This window comes from Chiloscyllium plagiosum, unplaced genomic scaffold (genome assembly GCF_037043375.1).
Source record: "Chiloscyllium plagiosum isolate Xiang-an unplaced genomic scaffold, Cpla_swu_hap1 HiC_scaffold_5, whole genome shotgun sequence".
NCBI lineage: Eukaryota > Metazoa > Chordata > Chondrichthyes > Orectolobiformes > Hemiscylliidae > Chiloscyllium > Chiloscyllium plagiosum.
This window is the reverse complement of record NW_028270143.1, coordinates 115,330,987-115,354,394: the sequence shown is the minus strand read 5'-3', so window position 1 is coordinate 115,354,394 and position 23,408 is coordinate 115,330,987. Positions and strand designations below refer to the sequence as shown.

Sequence of the window (23,408 nt, the reverse complement as noted above, 5' to 3'; positions counted from 1 at the left end):
TTAGGCAGCATCCGAGGAGTAGGATAATCGATGTTTCGAGCATATGCCCTTCATCAGGAATGAGGCTTGTGGCCCAAAGGGGCTGAGAGAGAAATGGGAGGGGAGTGGGACTGGGGATAAAGTAGCTGAGAATGCGATAGGTAGATGATGTTAGGGGTGAAGGTGATAGGTCGGAGAGGAGGGAGGGAGGGAAGATGGACAGGCCAAGAGAGCAGTGTTGAGTTGGAAGGTTGGATCTGAGATAAGGTGGGGGGGAGGGGAAATGAGGAAACTGGTGAAATCCACATTGATCTCGTGTGGTTGGAAGGTCCCAAGGCAAAAGATGAGACATTGTAAGGGTTTGAGGAGGCACAGGACCTGCATGTCCTTGGCGGAGTGGGAGGGGGGGTTCGATAACGGGGCGATGGGGTTGTTTCATGCGAGTATCCCAGAGATGTTCTCTGAAGCATTCCACAAATAGGTGATGTCTCCCCAATGTAGTGGGGACCACGTTGGGAGCACCGGATACAGTAGATGACGTGTGTGGAATTGCAGGTAAATCTCTGACGGATTTGGAAGACTCATGGATGGAGATAAGAGGGGAGGTGTGGGTGCAGGTTAGTAATTCTTGTGGTGGAAGGGGAAGGTGCCGGGAGGGGAAGATGGGTTGGTGGGGGGTGTGCGCCTAACAAGGGAGTTGCAAAGGGACACACCAAACCACCCTCGCCTCCGGCAGCTTCTACTGCCACCGCAACAATTGCAAATCCTGCACCCTCACCTCCTCCCTTACCTCTGTCCAAAGCCCCAAAGGAGCCTTCCACATCCATCAGAGATTTACCTGCATTTCCCACATGTTACCTACTGTATCCGTTGCTCCCGATGTGATCTCCTCTACATTGTGGAGTCAGACATCGACTTGCGGAATGCTTCAGAGAACATTTCCAAGACACATGCACAAAACAATCCCATTACCCCGTGGTCAAATACTTTAACTCCCCCTCCCACTTCACCATGGACATGTAGTCCTGGGCCTCCTCCACCTCCAAACCCTTACCACCTAATGTCTGGAGGAAGAATGCCTCATCTTCTGCCTTGGGACCCTCCAACCACACAGGATCAATGTGGATTTCACCAGTTTCCTCATTTCCCCTCCCCCCACCTTATCCCAGATCCAACCTTCCAACTCTGCACTGCCCTCTTGACCTGTCGTACCTGTCCATCTTCCTTCCCATCTATCCGCTCCACCCTCCCCTCTGACTTTTCACCTTCACCCCCAACTTCATCTACCTATTGCATTCTCAGCTGCGTTCCCTCCAGACTCCCCACCCCTCACCCTCCTCATTTATCTCTCAGCTCCCTTGGGCCACAAACCTCATCCCTGATAAAGAGCTTATGCTCAAAACGTCAATTCTTCTGCTCCTCAGATGTTGCCTGACCGGCTGTGCTTTTCCAGCACCACACTCTTCGATTCTGATCTCCAGCATATGCAGTGCTCACTTTCTCCCAGCCTATAATAGTTGCCTATTACTAAGAACATGATATGTTGTTGCTTGAAGTGCTGTTGACTTTGGGGTAATTTTACTTTGCTCTCTGTCACAACTCTCTCTCAGTTCCAATATGTTTTGTTTTGCTCTCTGTACATGCTTTGGCGTAAAACGTAATGTTATAACTTCCACGGCCTTTTTTAGATTCTGTGTGCCTCACGAATGTTTAGACTAATTCAGGAAACTTCTGATGAAGAGTCACCGCACTTGAAACGTTAACTCTATTTTCCCTCTGCAGATGCTACCAGACCTGCCGAGTTTCTTTAGCAATTTCTGCTTTAGTTAAGGAAACTTGCTACAGGTTGGCCACCTTATGCTGGTCACAAATCCCATGTAGAGTGCAATGTGCTGAAACTTACAATCACCACAAATTCCAGTACAAAAGCCCACTGAAGAAATGTGGGTGTGTATGTAAATAGTTAGCACTGTTTGTTGATTATTGATTGCAAGATTTAGGCTACTACAGTGTACTAGTAATGCAATGAATACTGAGTACAGTGACAGGAGTCCTGAACAACCAAATGTGTGTGAATTGCGTGGAGTTTTTTTGATTGTTGGTATACCCATCGAGGCAAGGTTGAATTTTTCATTACACAGCTGACTTGATACTTCTAAATTGTGAATGGGTTTTGAAGGTTCAGATGGTGCTATAACGTTCTGCTTCAATAACTGGTTATTGATAGAGGAGTATCTTTGGTAGCAATGGGAGTTTAGTCATTTTTTTCTTGTCAGATTATGATTTCTTTCTTTACCTGTGGCATTGATGGGTTGTGCTAAGAAATAATGCCATAGAGTCACAGAGATGTACAGCATGGAAACAGACACTTTGGTCCAACTCGTCCATACCAAACAGATCTCCTAAATTAATCTAGTCCCATTTGTCAATATTTGGTCCATATTCCTCTAAACCCTTTTTATTCATGTACCCATCCAGATATCTTCTAAAAGTGGTAATTGTACCAGCCTCCACCATTTCCTCTGGCAGCTTGTTCCATACACATACCACCTTCTGTGTGAAAAGGTTGTCTCTGAGGTTCCTTTTATATCCTTGCCCTCTCACCTTAAACCTATGCCCTCTAGTTTTACATGCCCCTCACCTACGAAAAATACCTTGACGATACACCTTATCCATGCCCCTCATGATTTTATAACCTTCCATAAGGTCACCCTTCATCCTCCAACACTCCAGAGAAAATAGCCGAAGTCTGTTCAGCCTCTCCCTATAGTTCAAAAACTCTAATTCTGGCAACCTCCTTGTAAATCTTTTCTAAACCTTTTCTAGTTTCACAATATCTTTCCTAAAGCAGGGAGACCAGAATTGAATTCACTATTCCAAAAGTGGCCTAACCAATGTCCTGTACAGCTGCAACATGATCTCCCAACTCTTACTCAATACACTGACCAATAAAGACAGCGTACCTGTGACTCCACTTTCAAGGAACTATGAACCTGCACTCCAAGATCTCTTTGTTTGGCACCATTCCCCAAGGTCTTACCATTAAGACCTTCCCTGATTTGACGTATCAAAATGTAGCACATCACATTTACCTAGATTAAACTCCAACTGCCATTCCTCAGCCAATCGGCCCATCTGATCGTGATCCCTTTGTACTCTGAAATAACTTTCTTCACTGTCCATTACATCACCATTTTCTTGTCATCTACAAATTTACTAATCATACCTCCTATATTCACATCCAAATAATTTATATAAATGACAAAAAGCAGTGAACTAAGAATTTTTAAAAATGTTGTGGTTTAGTCTAAGGGATTGGCTATTCCATTGGATTGCCTACTGATTGTTATTAGGAGAAAGTGAGGACTGCAGATGCTGGAGACCAGAGTTGAAAAGTGTGGTGCTGGAAAAGTGCAGCAGGCTAGGCAGCATCCGAGGAGCAGGAGAATTGACGTTTTGGGCATAAGCCCTTCTTGGTGTGCCAAGCGGGCTGAGATAAAAGGTAGCGGGGGCGGGGAATTTGGGGGAGGGGCGCTGGGAATAAGATAGGTGGAAGGAAGTGAGGGTGAGGGTGATAGGCCAGAGAGGGGGTGGGGGCGGAGAGGTCAGGAAGAAAATTGCAGGTCAAGAGGGCGGTGCTGAATCCGGGGGTTGAGACTGAGATAAGGTGGGGGAGGGGAAATGAGGAAGCTGGAAAAATCTACATTCATCCCGTGTGGTTGGAGGGTTCCTAGGCAGAAAATGAGGCGCTCTTCCTCCAGGCGTCGTGTGGCTAGGGTCTGGCGATGGAGGAGGCCAAGGACCTGCATGTCCTTGGTGGAGTGGGAGGGGGAGTTAAAGTATTCAGCCACGGGCCGGTTGGGTTGGTTGGTGCGGGTGTCCCAGAGGTGTTCCCTGAAACGTTCCGCAAGTAGGTGGCCTGTTTCCCCAATGTAGAGGCGACCACATCGGGTGCAACGGATACAGTAAATGATGTGTGTGGAGGTGTGTGCAGGTGAATTTGCGACGGATATAGAAGGATCCAATGGGGCCTTGGAGGGAGGTGAGGGGGGAGGTGTGGGCGCAAGTTTTGCATTTCTTGCGGTTGCAGAAGAAGGTGCTGGGAGTAGAGGTTGGGTTGGTGGGGGGTGTGGACTTGACGAGGGAGTCGTGGAGGGAGTGGTCTCTTAGGAACGCTGATAAGGGTGGGGAGGGAAATATATCCCTGGTGGTGGGGGTCTGTTTGGAGGTGGCGGAAATGATGGAGGATGATACGATGTATCTGGAGGATGGTGGGGTGGAAGATGAGGACCAGGTGATTGTCCTGGTGGTGATTGGAGGGGTGGGGTTCAAGAGCGGAGGTACGGGAAGTGGAGGAGATGCGGTGGAGAGCATTGTTGACCACGTCGGAGGGGAAATTGTGGTCTTTGAAGAAGGAGGCCATTTGGGCTGTTCGGTATTGGAATTGATCCTCCTGGGAGCAGATGTGGCAGAGGCGAAGGAATTGGGAATATGGGATGGCGTTTTTACAGGGGGCAGGGTGGGAGGAGGTGTAATCTAGGTAGCTGTGGGAGTCGGTCGGTTTGTAGTAAATGTCTGTGTTGAGTCGGTCGCCCGAGATAGAAATGGTTAGGTCTAGGAAGGGGAGGGAGGAGTCTGAGATGGTCCAGGTAAATTTGAGGTCGGGGTGGAAGGTGTTAGTAAAGTGGATGAACTGTTCAACCTCCTTGCAAATTCACCTGCACGTCCACACACATCATTTACTGTATCCGCTGCACACGATGTGGTCTCCTCTACATTGGGGAGACAGGCTGCCTACTTGCGGAACGTTTCAGGGAACACCTCTGGGACACCCGCACCAACCAACCGCCCCGTGGCTGAACACTTTAACTCCCCCCCCCACTCCGCCAAGGACATGCAGGTCCTTGGCCTCCTCCATCGCCAGACCCTGGCCACATGACGCCTGGAGGAAGAGCGCCTCATTTTCCGCCTAGGAACTCTCCAACCACACGGGATGATTGTAGATTTCTCCAGCTTCCTCATTTCCCCTCCCCCCACCTTATCTCCGTCCCAACCCCCGGATTCAGCACCGCCGTCTCGACCTGCAATCTTCTTCCCGACCTCTCCGCCCCCACCCCCTCTCTGGCCTATCACCCTTACCCTCACCTCCTTCCACCTATCTTATTCCCAGCACTCCTCCCCCAAACTGCCCCCCCCCCCCCCACCGCCCCCCACCTTTTATCTCAGCTGCTTGGCACACCAGCCTCATTCCTGAAGAAGGGCTTATGCCCGAAACGTCAATTCTCCTGCTCCTCGGATGCTGCCTGGCCTGCTGCGCTTTTCCAGCACCACACTACTGATTGTTATTGTCTGGACCTGGATTCTGAACTGGCTCTTTTGTTTAAAGGAAACTCCCTCTGTTAATTGGAAAATGATTGTGTGGAATGACTTTGCGTCAGTTACGAGGTACTTCTTGATGGGGAAGCTTCATATGACATCAAGATGTTTTTTAAATTATACTAGGCTGGCCTTAATTGCTCTATTGGATGTCTATTCCACATAATAATGGTACTGTAAAGGAGAATTTCCTGATAATCTGCTCTAAACTTGCACACCATTAAAAACATATTATCCAGTTTTATTACATTGCTGCTTGTTGGACCTTACTGTGTGCAAATTAGCTGTCGTGTTTCCCACATTACAAAAGGGACTAATTCAGAAAAATATATCTCCTACGCTGCCAAGTATTTTATAATATCCTGAGGGCATGAAAGGTGTTGGTTAAGTGAAAGTCTTTCTTTACTTCTCTAATGTGAACTTGTGTCTCTATTATTGGTGAATTTGATATAAGAAATAGAGCAGGAGAAGACAATAGGGCCCACCAATCAATATAGTCCATGGCTGATCTTCAGTTTCAGCTTCTGTTTCCTGCATGCTCCCCATACCCCTTGATGACACATTTTGTATACGTCTGAGGCCCTTTCTTTGCCTTTCAAGGTTATAAAGCAAATTAAATCTCTTCAATTTTTTTCTCAAAACCTGTTCTTAACATTGGAGTTAGCCTTCGGGAACATCCCTATACTGCTTCCAGTTTTTAAATGTGTCTTTTTAAATTTTATGGTGTTGGATGGACTAGTTGAGGTTCACTCAGCTTAGAGCACTGTAAAGTTTTGATCATTACCTTAAATGGAGACATTTGAAGGGTTCCAAGTGTTGAAGGATTGTGTAGTGGAATCTTCAATTTCATGGAGAAAGTGAGGTCTGCAGATGCTGGAGATCAGAGCTGGAAATGTGTTGCTGGAAAAGCGCAGCAGGTCAGGCAGCATCCAGGGAACAGGAGAATCGACGTTTCGGGCCCGAAACGTCGATTCTCCTGTTCCCTGGATGCTGCCTGACCTGCTGCGCTTTTCCAGCAACACATTTCCAGCTCTTCAATTTCATGGCCAATCACTTTGAAGTCTACTGCAATGGGGATTCTGGAGATTCCTCATGTGCAACTCCCATATACGCTGGAATAACCACTGAATGGCTGTCAGAAAATCTGGTCCAATAAGCCTTTATTACAGTAAGGGGTTAAGGTGAAGTGAATTTAAAACTTTAAAGTTTAGAAAACTGTTATGTAAGCAGTAAGTGACTGAGAATTGATGGGAGGAGGTGTTAGATGATTACAAGTGATGTGTAAATGGAATGTAAATGTATATAGGTCAGTGAAGAGGCAGGAGTTCATTCATAGGGCAGGCTGCTGAAAAGACGTTTTTACATTAATTGCTGATGAATAGGACGCTTTGTTTACCCAATTTTATTTTCCGCATGAGTAAACTCTTGGTGTAATTACAGACATGAAAAGCTAAAAGATATGGAATGTTCTGTCTATTAAACCACTGGGAAAGCTAGTAATGTGGCATGGTTGAACTCCAAGAGACCAGACAAATCAAGTACAGTGAGGAAAGAAAACACATCACTAAAAGACTAGAGAAATGGGAGGAAGTCTTGTGGTGTCATTAGGATTTGAGTAGTTTGACAACAGAGAAACAGCACCTTCTAATTTCCCCAAAATTTGTTCCAGAAACTGAACAAAGAAGAACATGTCAGTTAGATTGTAGCAAATAAATGTTGCAACAAAAAGTCCAATAGAGTGCCACTTTGAAGATAGTGACAACTTATGCATCAATAAAAGTTGAAGTAAAATTGAGACACTTCAGATCAAGATCCATTCGGAAGTACTTCTGGCATTGTAAATCTAATACGATCTCTGAGAAGAGCATAAGATGGACGAGCAGGAGTAGGTTATTTGGTCCATTGAGTATGCTCTGCCATTCGATGAGATCATGGCTGATATGATAAGCTCAACTCCATTTGCCTGCTTGTTCACCATAACCCATGACTCCTCTACTGATTAAAAGTCTGTCAATCTCAACCTTGAATATATTTTACAATTATGCTCTATATTCCTCTGTGGTAAAGAATTCCATCTGACAGAAGAAACTCTCTTCATCTCTGTCCTAACTGGGTGACTCTTTACATTGAGATTATGTACTCTGTCTGTAGACTGTCCCACAAATTGAAGAAACCTATTGACATTTACCCTGTCAAGACCCCTAAGAATCTTAAATATTTCAAAACATTTGCCTCTCAATGTTCTAAAGTCAACATACTCAACTTGTCCCCAGAAGAAAATTCCTTCATGCCCTGATAAACTGAGTGAACCTGGACTTTGTGCAATGCTAGTATATTTTTCCTTAGATAAGAAGATCAGAACTGTTTACAGTATTCCAGCTGTAGTCTAACTAGTGCCTTGAATAGCTGTAGCAAGGCTTGCCTATTTTTATACACCATTCCTTTTCAAACTAAGATCAGCATTCCATTTGTGTTTTCTATTGCTGAACTTGTCTATACCAATTTTTTTGTGATTTGTACACAAAAATCCCTCTGTGTTGCCACTTTCTGTGGTCCTATACAATTCTATGTGTTCTAGTTTTAGTTACTGAATTCTTGTTTGGGAGTTTATCAAAAGCATTCTGAAAATCCAAGAATAGCACATCCACTGGTTCTCCTTTTATTCACGCTTCAGGTAACATCCTCAAAAAAATCCATCAAGTGTATCACTACATGATTTTATTTCACAAATCCATCTTTGCATAGCCCAATGTTGCCATTAATTGTTTCCTGCCATTTTCTAACTTTTTTTTCCCTTGAGCTGAGGTCTTCCCTTGCAATACAGGAAATAAATGCAGCAAGTTGATACTGAATATTTGCTTTGCTGACCCTAGCAATTGACATAATTTACCCATTGAGTGATTTTGTTTTTCATTGAATGATTGATTTAGTTCATTTACAACTATTTTCTGTCTTGTGTTTTGGTATCTTTAGTTAATTGCATATACAGATTAACCATCATCTTATTAAATGGCAGAACAGGTCTGAAGAGCAGAGTAACACCATAAAACAGAGTTAGGAACAGAATTAGGATGTTAGTCTGCCATTCGATAATGGTTGATATGTTTCTCAATGCCATTCTCTTGCTGTTTCTCTGGCAATGACTTGGCCTTCACAGACCTCTGTGGCAATGAGTTTCAAAGATTAACCACCCTCTGGCTGAAGAAATTCCTCCTTATCTCACTTCTAAAGGATCATCCCTTTACTCAGAGTCTGTGTCCTTGGGTCTTAATCTCCCCTGTCAGTGGAAACATTTTCTCCACGTCCACTGTATTCAGGCTTCTCAATATTCAGTAAGTTTCAATCAGATCCCCTCTCATCCTTCTTAACTCCATTGAGTATAGACCCAGAATACTCAGCCACTCCTCATAAGACAAACCCTTCATGTCCCAGATCATTCTTGTAAACCTCCATTCAATGTCAGCACATCCTTCCTTAGATATGGGGCTCAAAACTGCTCTCAATATTCCAAATGTGATCTGATCAGAGCCTTTTACAGCCTCATCAGTACATCTCTACTCTTGTATTCTTGCCCTTTTGCAATGTAAGTCAACATTGCAGTTGCCTTCCTAACTGCTAAATGAACTTGCATGTTAAACTTAAAAGAATCCTGAACTAGGACTCAGATCTTGAAGCCTGTCCCCATTTAGAAAATAGTCTGTCTCTATTCATCCTACCAAAGTTATTAACCTCACACTTCCTCACATCGTGTTCAATCTGCCACTTCTTTGCCAACCTTTCTAGTCTGCCTGAGTCCTCCTGCAACCTCACCACTTCTTCAATACTACCTGATCCTCCATCTATCTTTCAGTCTTCTGTAAAATTAGCAACTATGCCCTCAGTCCCTTTGTCCAGTTCGTCAATGTATAATGTGAATTGTTGTGGTTCCAACACGGACCCCTGCACTAGTGACCAGCTACCAACCTGACAAAGACCCCTTTATCTGCACTCCCTGTCTTCTGTCAGTTAGTCAGTCAGTCCATGCCAATACCTTGCTCCTAACACCATATGCTCTTATCTTACTTAGCAGCCTCCTGTGCGGCATCTTTATCAAAAGCCTTCCAAGAATCCAAATAAATCATGTCCACTGGCTCTCCTTTGTCTAAATTGCTCATTACCTCCTTGAAGAATTCTAACAGGTTTGTCAGGCATGACCTCTATTGATGAAGCCCCATTTTTTCCTGTCTTCTGCCTCCTTCCCTTCTTAAACAGGGATGTTACATTAGCGATTTTCCAGTCCTCCAGAGATCTTCCTGACTCCACTGATTCCTGAAAGATCACCATCACAGTCTCCTCAGCTATCTCCTTCAGAAGTCAACATTGTATTCCATTTGGTTTGGATGATTTAGCTTCCCTAGCACCTCCTTAGTGATGACCATTACACTCACCTCTGTCCCGATTGTCTTGAAGTTCTGGTATGCTTCTGGTGTCTTCCACTGTGAAGACTGATGAGTATAATTCTGCTGCTGATGTTAGCCCACAAGGGTCAGGAAAGCCCAGTCTTGAGTTGCTAGATCTGTTCGAAATTACCTATTTAGAATGGTAATAATGCCATAGAACAGATTGTGAGGTATTATCAATGTGAAGTCTCCACAAGGTCTGTGTGATGGTCATTCTTACTGGTATTATTGTGGACAGATATATTTGCAGTAGTAAGATTCGTGTGGATGAAGAAAAGTATGTTTTGCATTCTCATTGGTTTCCTCATCACCTGCCAGGGTGACCCAGTCTATCAGCAATGTCCTTTCGATTAGTTTGATCAATAGAGTTGCCCCCAAGTTACTGTTGGTTGTGGACATGGAAATTCTCTATCCATCGTACATTCTGTGCCTTCAAGTGTTACTCATCATGTAGGAGCAGATAGTCATCAGCTGAGGGAGGAAGTGTGTTGTAATTAACAGTTTCCTTGTCTATTTTGTCACCATGAGCCCATGGAGGTAGAGAGCTGAAACACTTTTAAAAGCTATCCGGACCCGTACCTGAACTGCTGTACACTTCAGTGCTGTTCACTGTGTGCAGGAAAATGGTACTAGAAAGGGCATCTAGGTATCTTTGGGGTGGCATGGACATAATGGGCTGAATGGCCCTGAAGTGTACAGCACTTAAGGTGCAGATTCAGGTACTTTTAAAAAGTGCTTAGGGTCTTTACCTCCACCTTCAACTCAAGCTGTGAATTCCAGACACCCACCACCCTCTGTGTAAAAAGGTTTTCCCTCACGTACCTGCTAATCCTTCTACTACTTAGTTTGAATCAATCCTGAGAGAACAGATAAACTAACAATTTATCTACCATTAAAGTAAGACTAACTGGCCTATAATTGTTTGGCATTTCCTTTGTATCCTTTTAAACAATGGAATTACATTTCCATTTGTCCAGTCCTCCAGTACCTCACTTGAGTCTAGTGATGAGTCCAGGAGGGTTGAAACTAGTGTAGCAGTAGTTGGGACCGAGAACAATAGATTAGCGTTTGGAGGATTGAGGACAAGATAGAGGAATGTCAAATAAGTCTAACAGGAAGAACAGGCAGAGCCTGGTTAATGAACATGGCGGCAATCTGAAATGTATTTCTTTCAATGTAAGGGGTTTAACAGGTAAGGCTAATGACCTTAGAGCCTAGATTAGTACATGGAACAGTGACATTGTCGCCATTACAGAAACTTAGTTGAGAGAAGGATAGGACTAGCAGTTCAAAGTTACAGGATTTAGAGTTTCAAGCGAGATAGAGAGGGATGTGAAGTAGATGGTGGAAATTGCATTATTGTCAAGGAGAATGTCATAACTGCAGTAAGAAAGGACTTTTTAGAGGCTCATCCAAAGAAGCCATTTGGGTAGAATTCAGGAATAAGAAAAGTGCAATCTTGAGAGTAGTGTTATACTATAGGCCTCCAACAGCCAGCAGAGATAGAGAAACCGATTTGTAAGCAGATTATCAAAAGATGTAAAAACAATAGGGTTGTCATGTGTGATTTTAACTTCCCCAATATTGATTGACATTCCCTTCATATCAGGGGTTGAGATGGGAGAATTTGTTGGTACATCCAGGAAGGCTTCTTGAAACAATATGTGGATAGCCCAACTAGGGAAGGGGGCTAATTAGATTTTGTCTTGGGGGATGAGACTGACGAGGTGATTGAAATGTCAATAGGGGAGCATTTTGAGATCAGTGAACATAATTCTGTAAGTTTTAAGATGGTTATGGGTAAGAATTAGACTGTCTCTGGGGTGGAAGTACTAAATTAAGGGAAGGCTAATAACAGCATTAGACAGGAACAGGAGAAGTAGATTAGGGGCAGTTGTTTTGAGGATAAGTCCATATCTAACATTTGGGAATCTTTTAAATGTCGGTTGATCAGAGTTCAGGACGAGCATGTTCTTGTGAGATTTAAAGATAAGGATGGCAAGGTTTGGGAACCCAGAATGGCATAAGATCTTGAATGATTAGTCAAAAAGAAAAAGGAAGCATGTAGCTGAAATCAGACTAGGCTCTTGTGGAATACAAAGGACGCAGGAAAAAACTTAAACATGGAATTAGAAGGGCTAAAACATGTCATGAAATGCCTGTGGCAAGTAGGATTAAGGAGAATCCCAAGACATTTTGTATGTATACTAGTAGCAAGAAATCATCTAGGGAAATGGTACCCACTCAAGAACAAAGGAGGGAATTTAAAAATGGTGCCAGTGGAAGAGGGTGAGGTCTTTAATGAGTATTTCACACCAGTATTTGCCAAGGAGAAAGATGTGAATGATGATAAGATTTGAAAGGGGAATGTTGATGTTTGTGACCATTTTGATATTAAGAAGGATGAGATGTTGGGTGTCTTGAAAAATATTAGGGTAGATAAGTACCCAGGTCTTGATGAGATCTATTCAAGAATACTGAAGGAGGCAAGGGAGGTGATTGCTGGGGTCTTGACAGAGATCTTTGTAGCCTCTTTATCCACAGGTGAGGTCCCAGAGACTGGAGAATAGCCAATATTGGTACTTTGTTTAAGAAAGGCAACAGGAATAATCCATGAAATGAAAGGCTGGTGAGCCTTACATCAGTGAGAGGGAAATTAATGGAGAACAATTTTAGGGACAGGATTTACTTGCATTTAGAAAAGAATGGATTTAGTAGAGATAGTCAACATGGGTTTTGCTGGGGAAGTCTTGTCTCACAAACTAGAGTTTTTTGAGCAAGTTATGAAGATGATGGATGAGGCAGGGACAATGGATGTTGTGTACAAGGACTTTACTAAGGCATTTGACAAGGTCCCTCATGGTAGGAATCCATGGTAAGTTAGTAAGTTGGATGCAAAATTGGCTTGGTCATAGAAGACAAAGAGTAGGTGTGAAAGGGTGTTTTTCTGACTAGAGGTCTGTGACCAGTGGTATTCCACAAAGATCTGTGCTGAAACATGTATTATTTGACATATACATGAATGATTTGGATGCATATGTAGGTGGTTTGATTAGTATGTTTGTGGATGACATGAAAATGGTGAAGTCATGGATCGTGAGGAAGGTTGTCAAAGGATGCAGGCGGATATAGATCAGTTGGAATATCGGGCAGAGAAATAGTGGATGTAGTTTAATCTGGACAAATGTGAAGTGATGTATTTCAGGAGGTCAAATGCAAGAGGAAAGAGGTTACGAGTGTTTCTTAATGGCTCGAGTGCCTCTTGACCTCCTCAATGAATTGGACTATAAACATTGAAATGTTACTGATGCTACTAGTTACTACTTGAACAGAGTCTCTGCCAATAATATTTGTGAATCATACTGCATTTGACATCAGGATGGTCCATGTTAGGAGTCAGTCATTTGTAAAGATAATGCCACCATTCTCAGTAGCAATCAGGGAAATAGAGTTTAGGCATGTGGCCAAATGCTTTCAAACACTATCTATCTGTGTTGCAAGCTTTGCACTCAGGGTATTTGCTGATCTAAAGTCTAGCTTCTTAGTGTTCCTGAACTTTAATAAAGCCTCCTTTTTAAGGTGCCACGATAGACTCAAAATAAGACCCTGTCTAATTTCCTGCCTCCAGGTCAGTAATGCTGGTTGAGAAGTACTTCTCACACCTGCAGGGGAGGAGAGTAGATTTTGACATTGCATACTGCTGCAATAAGGGCTCCAAACTTTGTGCTGTAATATCTCTAACTTTGCTGTCATCAAATAGGAGGTTGTGGGAACTTTGGGGATTTATTTTGGGTTTAGAGGAGATTTAATAGAAATTTACAAAATCCTGAAGATTCAGGGTATTTGGGAGCGATGGGAAAGCAGTTCCCCTTTGGTGGGAAGGTGATAGTCAGAAGACACAAATTTAAGCTCTTCGTAAAAGAAACAGAGAAGATGAGGAAAAAAATATTGTTATGCAGCAAGTGTTCAAGGTGAGGAGTGTGCTTTTTAAAAAAAGAAATGCTGCATGGTATTCCCAAAAGCACAATTCAGGAAGGGCAAACTGAACCAATTTTGTTCTCTGATATGATTTTGCAATTCATAGCACTATTGTTGGCAAACTATCTTTAAAGGTGAAAATTTCTGTGATGTTGGGGAAACAGGAGGATAGCAGTGGTGAGGGGAAAAGAGGGGTTTGAAGAAGAGATGGTGTGACTGGAATAGAAGGATGAAAATCTTGGAGTGTTATCTGATTACTTGTGAAGATCAAGTTTTTATGAGGACCATACCTTCAGAAGATGAAAGAAATGAGATGGAAAGTTTATGGTAAGCTTCATTATAATAACTGCACAAGAAAGGGAAACAATTAAGTGGCATTTGTGTTCTTATTTTCAACAACCTCAAGTAACTTTGTTGCAGAGATACACATTTGATAACAATTCCTTGAACACCAGAATAATCAAATTGATCTTGAGTCTCTCAAATTTATTTATTCACCTACTAATCAGATGAAATAAACTGCCTAATGTATTGAGATGCAATAAATTAATAGAATTTTCACTTCAGCACATTTATTTTATAAGTTTTACTTCTTTCTTTTCTGTTATTTTTCAAAATCTCTATAGGCTGAAGGTTACGTCATTGGAAGCTGTATTAAACACATCCCAGTTGCAGGTCGGGATATTACATTTTTTATTCAACAGCTCTTAAGGGAAAGGGAAATTGGAATACCACCTGAACAATCCTTGGAGACTGCTAAGATGATCAAGGTAGGAATCCAGAAGAAACACTCTTTTTATTTCCCTCTGGCATCCTAGGCCATTCTTCCATCATCTCCAATACCTGCTCCCTATCCCTTTACTACTTCTGATGGAAATGCCAATGGTGCAAAACCCAATCCTTCATTTCCACCCCGTCAGGCCCCAAATACTCTTTCCAGGTGAAGTGTTGATTTAACCTTACTGCTTACTATGATATAATATTGAGTTATGATCTGAGCTGTTGTTGTTACTGGAGAAGTCAGATCCCAGAATTAAATTTGGCCTGATATATCATATGTTTTTTCTAATTTAACATGGTGGCCTTTCACTGAAACATAAGCACTGGTTTAAAAAGTAAACAGAAGTTTATTACATAAAATAATGAAATAAAACAAATTTAGCTATCTACAGAAAACATAGTTTGAAAGACATCAAAACACCCAGCAAAATAAAATCTCTCACCTAAACTCTCCAATACTATTACTTCACAGTTACTTTTACTCATAACCAAAGTAATTTTCCTTCCTGACTCAATCCATTCTTTTGATTTAACTGCTTTTTTCTTTGTTCCAGCCTGTGAGCTATGAAACTTTTCCTTGAATCCACAAACAACTGACATCGCCATTATTAATAAATTAAACTTTGTAGGTTTTAATCAAGAAGGAGTTGGATATAGCATTTGAGGCTAAAAGGTTCAGAGGAATGGGACAAAATGAGAAGTAGGCTATTGAGTTGGATGATGAGCCGTGATCACAATGAATGGCCGCGGATCAGGCTCGAAAAGCAGATTGGCTTATTTGTACTCCTATGTTATTTGTTTCTATATCTGATAGTTTTACAAATTAAATCCTTTCCCTGAGGTAACATAATCCCTTGCTGCCCTAAGCATTCTCCTTTTTCTCAGAGAGAATATACTGGTTTCCGACTTTAATCAGATCTTCTTTGAACTGACCTGAAGTTTTCCAGTATCTGGAAAAACAAAATCAGACTTGATTATTCTTAATCAAAAAGCAAGCCAATGTCTTTCAATTTTTTCTCTCTCGTACTATATATCCCCACAATATAAGTAAGCTTCCATTAATACTCTAAGAGGCCTCTACCCAATCTGTTGTTTGATGCATACAAAATTATGGCTCTGGAAAGATTGATATAGTTAATACAATTCATAAATGTAGACCAGCAACCTTATGTGAGACTCGTTTGAAATCCAAACTCCAAACAAAATGTAAATCAAGTACATTTCATAATACGTACCTCCACAAAGAAAATGTATCTTTTAGAGACATTTTCATTTATCATCAACAATCCTTTTCATACTATTTCTATGTCACAATAATAATTAGCATCAAACATACAATATGTTTCATGTCAACCATATTTTATATGTCTATTTGCATTAGCGTTCTATTTCGATTACATTACAGTGTGGAAACAGGCCCTTCGGCCCAACAAGTCCACAGCGCCCCGCCGAAGCATAACCCACCCATACCCCTACATACATTTACCCCTTACCTAACACTACGGGCAATTTAGCATGGCCAATTCACCTGACCTGCACATCTTTGGACTGTGGGAGGAAACCGGAGCACCCGGAGGAAACCCACGCAGACACAGGGAGAACGTGCAAACTCCACACAGTCAGTCGCCTGAGTCGGGAATTGAACCCGGGTCGCCGGCGCTGTGAGGTAGCAGTGCTAACCACTGTGCCACTGTGCTGCCCAAATTTCCTCTCAATACTTTGTCTTTTTCAGGCATATATGATGGTGTGTATAAAACAATGTCCTTACAGACTTATTCCAGACGATTTAGTTTGTGTGGGAAGAGATTAAGTTCAAGTTCCACCACAACAATTGTAAATTCTTGTCCTGAAACTTCTCCCAAAAAAGAAATCAAGGGATTGTGATCCATATAAATAGTTTTTTTCCACTTGACGTATATTTCAAAATGATGTTAAACTAACGCAGTTAATGAAATTTGCCAATATCTTGTTAGCAAGTCAATTTTGGTGATGCATCATGCACATCTAATTCTTTTAATACATTCCTCCAATCTTGGAATAGGATGAGTCCACTTTTGTTAATGTGTTGCTTTTGCAATAATAAACATAGAATCTTTGTGACTACCCTGCCTCAGCATCATTGTAATAGATAAGCTTCGTCTACTGTGATTCTGTTCAATAATGTCATTGTCTATCATGAAATTAATCTCTTCCCACATGTAAACTAATTTCTCTGGATTGGATCAGTGAGGATGCTGTTTTATAGGTAATGCATCTCCTATGTTAGCGTCATGAACAGCTGAGTATGTTTTTCTTGACCTATTCACACAAATACACTTATGAGTATGTTTTTCTTGACCTATTCACACAAATACACTTATGTAATAGCCTTTGCAAATGCTTTCAATAATTTTCTGGAAGATAAAATATTATGCAATCTAAACATTTAAACATCTCCATATTACCCAATCTGATTGTTGGAAGGTCAACTTTTGAGTTTTGAATTTCTCATTCATTCTCCAGTTGTTCTGATATTTTTGATTCACTTCTATTCCTTTCACTACCATAAATACAGTTTTCTCTTGATTATCATCCTTGTCAAAATATCTCTTTGGCATATTAATGTGATACAGTCACTGATTCTTTCTACTATCTGGAGTGTTTGCTACATAAATATATACAACTGATTTGATAAATCCAGTGAGCCTTGCTTTTATTGGTTTCTCAGATAACAATGATTCTTTAGGCAAATGACAACATGAACATTTTATCTCTATCAATAAAAGTTTGAACTTTTGTCTTTTTACCTGTGCTGGTTTTCACACTTTTCTTCATTATTATTTTGGCATCCTTCCTTTTTTTCCCCTAAAATCAGTAACTCTTCCATAAGAAGATTTTCTATTCCTTCAAATTTCCTTGTAGATACCCATATGACCATTTCTCCACCTGTAACTGTTGTGTGAAATATCACTAGTATCTGCCAGAAATGTTGTTTATTTTTTATCCTTGATACTTGACGATCATCTAAATAAGCTTTTAGGTTTACATGAATGCTATTTCTGAATTCTTCCATATCATAATTTCCCTTACATTATCAACATTTTTATCTAGCTTCGTTAACCTAAACCACTTAAAATACAGCATTTCTTTTTTCTTTACAAATCCTGCAATCATCTGATTAAGTTTCCTTCTTGTAATCCTAACTTTTAATTGAAATGCTTTAGACACAATCTCATTAACATCATTTAATTTTTAACAGTTTCACAAACAGTACATTGCTCTCCTAATGTAAAATACTCTGTAGTATATGCTGTATAAAAGTATATACTGTACTATAATCACCGCTCACGATGTGGTCCTCTCTACAATGGAAAGACCAAAAGTAGATTGAATGATTGCTCTGGTGAACACCACAATACAGCTCGCAAACCTGACTCTGAACTTTGAGCCAGTTACTATTTTGATTTTCTATCTCTTTCTGACTTCTCTGCCCTTGACCTCCCACAATCTTCCATTTAAACTCAATGAAACTCAAGAAACCAAATTTCATCTTTTTGACTTAGTGTTCTAGTTTCCTCAGATTATTCTACTGAAACCATACATACCTATGTATTTTGTTTCTTTAATTATCCCATGACCATCATCTTTGGACAATCATCTCTTTTGTCTTTTAATCAATTTTATTTCTCTTGGCTTATATCAGTCAGAATGCTTTGTGACTGGCATTGTGTTTTTTTTCTTTACTTTGCTCAAGTTTTCTGATGTCAACTTTTGTACCTTTTTTTATAGGAGAGATATTGTTACATCTGCCCTGATATAGTTAAGGAATTTACTAAATACGACATGAATCCTGGGAAGTGGATCAAGCCGTACATTGGTATCAATGCTATCAGCAAACGACAATTTGCTGTTGATGTGGGCTATGAAAGGTTTCTGGGACCTGAAATTTTCTTCCATCCAGAGGTGATCAAGAATATCGACTATAATCTTGCTTTTGTGTGCTTTGGAATTTGTATAATGTTTATAAAACAGTTTTTTTTCAGCCAAGTAGAAATCCTATTTCTGGCCCTAATCTGGATGTGTTCTTGGTCTTTGGATTGAAAATGATTGAATAATTGATTCATTTTGTAATTGACTTTCAAGTAAATACTGAGCTATCTGGGTATATTCCCCACCCTACACCTGCTTCTGGAACAAGACACATTGACATCTAAGAATATGAGGATAGTGTAGGAAGTTGGTCAGTCATGATCTAATTGAGTAGTAGAGCAGATTCACTGGACAGAATGGCTTATTCCTGTTCCTGTGTTCACATGAAATGGATCCCTAAGTGGAAGTAACATTTTCCCACTCCCAGTAAAGAGAAATTGGTTCTACAATCTGAAATGACAGTACTGTGCTGTACAAGAATACTCAGTATGGACTGAGCAGTTGTATTTCTTCACAATGTCAGATGGTTCCCACTACAGTTTCCATGTGGTCAGATGTAATTTTGTTTTTAGAAATTTTAGAAATTTTGAATTTGATGCTTGAATTAGTAATTTCACAATATCCCAAAATGTTAGATCTTGAGTTCTGTATTACATGCAGCTAGATCTTCATGATGCTTGCAGTAACCTACAGCTAACATGCAAATTACTACAATCTATCTTTCTGCCCATTACAGGCAGCTTTCATTGTTGGGAGGCAGATCTTTGCAAGCAGGTTTGAATTAAGAGAAAGGAAGAACCCTTGATGAAAATAAACATGCAGGGCTATAAGGATAAAGCAGGGGAATGGGATACATTGAGTTGCTTTGCAGAGTGGTGTGGACTCAGTGGGCTGACAGGCCTCCTTTTGTGTCACATTGATTCTATGACTATATCTTGTACTTATAGAAATAACATCTGCTAAGATAATTTTTTTATACAGCCTCACATAGTAACAGGAAAATATTGCAAATGTTGGAGATTAGAATTAAAAATAGAAACCCCACAAGCAACTGATTAGGTCTGACAGAATCTTCTTCTAATCATTAACTTGGTTTGTCTCTATAACTGCCGCTAGACCTACTGAGTTTCTCTAGCACTTTCTGCTTTTCTTGTGCATGCAGTCACTGGTGCAGTAAGCTGCAGCTATCAGGAACTGCTTCAGTAATAATTTACAGCCGCATCTGAGTGGGACTTGTGTTGCATGTAGGCAGGATTGGGTAAAGGTGGCAAAATGAAAGAAGAACGTTGGCCAAGACAATAGGAGAATTTGACTTTACTAACAATTTAATGTCAACCGATAAGTCACTACACATTTGGTAATTATAAACTCAAGTCACTATTCTTTGAACTTTTGTTACCCGTGAAGTTTTTTCTACTTTGGTGTATTTTAATCCTTTACAAAATCTAAACCATCGTTGTTTTAATCCCATCCACCATCACTGAAGTCAGGTTGGGAAACCAATCTCCCCATTCACACTACAGTTTCACAACTGGCATTTCAGCTACTGGCTTTCAAGAATTGCTCAATGCAGGTGAGGATCTGTCTTCAAAAACTGGGGTATGATAGTTTAATTGAATCATCATCCCTCACTGTCAAGTGTAAATGGGAGTTTTAGTGTTAAAAAGTGGCCCTGGAAGGGTCAGGTTTCCAATGTCTTTGAGTAATGGTTTATCTTTTAAACAATATCATTTCTGCTCAAATGCGATTTTATTTGGCATATTTATTGAATCCCTATGACATTTTTGGCATGGCTAATTAAATCATTTGCAATTTTGTGAAATGGAATTTCTTGTAGGGAAAAATAAGATCTTGATAGTTGTGGTTTTTTTTCTTGAGAGATTAATGGATTCCAGTCATGTCTGATCAAGAGGGCAGATTTGATCTGTCATGAGAACTAGATTTTCATTCTTGGACCTCCCCTTAAATTCCTGTCCAAACTAAATCTTGAATTTAATCTTTAAAATTATAGACTATAATTTGTTGAGTTGGACATAAATTGTAAATTCCATTGTGTGAATGTGAAAAGGCCTTCAATCTTTATTTCAATGACAGAATTAGGTCACTTCTGAAATTCAGACAGTTTTCTTTTGGGACATAAACTTTGGACTGATGCCAAATAGAAATTACAAGATGGCTCATTCTGCTTCTTTAGTGCTTTTTAATGTCTACATGATGTTCACCTAGGTCATAATAAGCTGACATCAACAAGGAGTTTGACAATATTTCTGGCCACTCAGAAAGTACAATACGTATTGTATTCAAGAAGCTGGTGTAACAAAAAAGTTGAACTTTTACAAGTGAAAATAAATTCTTGACAGCTTGATTGTACCACAACTTGCAATTTAATAGTTGGGAACAGCTGAGTAGCACGTCAACATATTAAAGTCATTAAAAATATCGCTGGCACTTGTGCATGGGCCTTTGAGTGATTGCGCCAAGCTCTGTCTTCCATAGTTCACCAGTTAAAGTGGAGAAGAAGTGTGTATAAATATAAAAGTGACAGATGAATGCTTTCATCATACTTTTGTGAAATGTTTGTCATTTCTACTGGGACTCTAACTGCATTTAGAATTCAGTGCTGATCACGTCTGTGTGGACTTTTCTAAATTTTATCAACTATTATTGTCGAAGAGGGTTGACCAGCAATCTGACAGTTTTGTTCTAAATAAAAGCCTCAACCAAAAGGAATACTGTTCTCCTGAGCATTATGTCAGGTTGTCAAATGTGAGAAGCATGTTTAGGTTGAAGCATGAGTGAGATCAAACAACACATCCCATTGACCTATACCGATCATGCTAAACCAGTCAGTACTTACAAACCTCAAAAAAGTAGATCCACCATTAAAAGTGCTTCTGCAATTGGAAATTATTTATTATATATACCGCACTGTGCTAAGAATTACCCTGGAACCAATTTAATATCATCAATTGAGCTTGCAGCGTAATGCACTTGTGTGTGCTAGAAGCTGCATACACGAATGCACAGGACCCTGTTTTATGTAGGAAAATGGATTTTTATCTTGCAGTCCATCTTTTTTTAAAAAAAAAGGGTAATGGAGGAGGTCAATCGCTATTGTATCCCTATGGCAACACCCTGACCAATCAGAGTCTACCTGCCTGGTCTGAGAATTAATATTGACAGGTAACTGTTCTTGCTGTGTTGGTTGATGTAGGCCACCAGTGACTGGGACTTGCCACACCTGACAACACACCAGCACCAAAACTCATATCACATTTTTCGTTGTGTGGTAGGCAAAGCATTTATTCGGCTCAGCAGCAGCATTCCATGAGAGGAGAAAACCACTTTATTGCAGATTTAGGATCTCAAGACTAAATATCCATGAGGCGCTGTGGGCCATCAACAACGACATAATTGTATTCAACTCAGTCTGCAACCACACGAACCAATGTTAGCCCAACCAATCTGAACCCTCTTCTCATACTGAATAAAGTGGTGGCCTTTTTTCAAGGCTTTTTCTTGCACAATTGTTCTGATGAATGCAAGACAAATTGCTCCAACTCGTCTCTTTTAGCAATGTTTAAATTCTATACTATTAAGCAGTTATTTACTAACCAAAGTATGAAGGCACATGAAGCACACATTCATTGTCCAATATACTTGGTGGTATATGGTGGACATGTGATGAGATTATTTTGTCAATTTTTTTATTGAAGAGAAGTTGTAAGGCAGAGGTGATGGGCTGCTTAAGACTACTTGAGTAAACAGCTTGGAATGCTTTGGGTTTTTTAAAAAATAGCCTGAATGGGTATGGCCATCTGTCACAGATTAGGATTTCTGGATTTTGGTTTTTCAGTAATATCAGAAGCTATTACTGAAGTTGAAAGCTTCAGTGGATATCTCCTGGCTGCTACTATCTCTGAATTTTCTCTTGATATTTTTCCCTCCTGGATGGAAGAACTACATGTGAGAATCTGTCTGAATTTTCCTTTTTGCCAAACGATGTGTTTATGGGATGTTACTGTATTGGAAGAGTTAATTACTATTAGTTACTGTATCTATTATTCTGTTAAGTTTTCCAATAGATTTAAGTAATTCTAAATTCCTCTTTCTTTGGTTATATTTTAGAACATAGAAAAGTACAGCACAGAACAGGCCCTTCGGCCCACGATGTTGTGCTGAGGATTATTTCTAATCTAAAATAAAATAACCTAACCTACGCAGCCCCCCTCAATTCACGGCTGTCCATGTGCATGTCCAGCAGTCGCTTAAATTTCCCTAATGACTCTGCTTCCACCACCACCGCTGGCAACGCATTCCATGCATTCACAACTCTCTGCATAAAGAATCTACCTCTGATGTCTCCTCTTAAAACTATGACCCCTTGTGCCAGTCAATCTTGCCCTGGCTATTGACTCTATCCAAGTGTCTCATTACCTGTATACCTCCATCAGGTCACTTCTCTTCCTCCTTCTCTCCAGTGAGAAAAATCCTAGCACATGGTGGCTCAGTGGTTAGCACTGCTGCCTCACAGCAGCAGGGTCCCAGGTTCGATTCCAGCCTCAGGTGACTGTGTGGAGTTTGCACATTCTCCCTGTGGCTGCGTGGGTTTCCTCCGGGTGCTCTGGTTTCCTCCCACAATCCAAAGATGTGCAGGTCAGGTGAATTGGCCATGCTAAATTGCCCACTAGTGTTAGTGTTAGGAGGTAAATGGTTCTGGGTGGGTTACTCTTCAGAGGGTTGGTGTGGACTGGTTGGGCCAAAAGGCCTGTTTCCACACTGTAAGGAATCTAGTCTAATCTTAGTCAACCTCTCTTTGTAAGACAATATTGCTTACAGTGTGGAAACAGGCCCTTCAGCCCAACAAGTCCACGCTGACCCTCTGAAGAGTGACCCATTCCCCTACATTTACCCCATCACCTAACACTACGGGCAATTTAGCACATT

The 23,408-nt window shown here is 40.8% G+C and overlaps 1 protein-coding gene and 1 long non-coding RNA gene across 8 annotated transcripts in view; one reads left to right on the top strand and one right to left on the bottom strand.

Moving 5' to 3' along the window:
• The window catches only part of LOC148150012 (uncharacterized), a 141,663-nt gene that overhangs the window by 38,913 nt on the left and 79,342 nt on the right, over positions 1-23,408 (bottom strand). The window contains exon 3 of one of the 2 annotated variants that reach the window (XR_015757274.1): positions 9,783-9,924. The exons of the other annotated variant lie outside the window; for it this stretch is intronic. This is a non-coding gene — a long non-coding RNA (uncharacterized LOC148150012). The remainder of the gene's footprint in view (positions 1-9,782; positions 9,925-23,408) is intronic. 2 annotated transcript variants of the gene reach the window in all.
• The window catches only part of LOC122550120 (actin-related protein 3B), a 182,743-nt gene that overhangs the window by 114,518 nt on the left and 44,817 nt on the right, over positions 1-23,408 (top strand). For all 6 annotated transcript variants that reach the window (XR_006311742.2, XM_043690732.2, XM_043690731.2 and 3 more), the window contains 2 exons: positions 14,399-14,542; positions 18,321-18,494. Coding sequence is in view for 5 of the 6 variants with exons in the window: in XM_043690732.2 (XP_043546667.1) it covers positions 14,399-14,542; positions 18,321-18,494 (318 nt within the window). In the remaining variant the exon portion in view is untranslated. The remainder of the gene's footprint in view (positions 1-14,398; positions 14,543-18,320; positions 18,495-23,408) is intronic.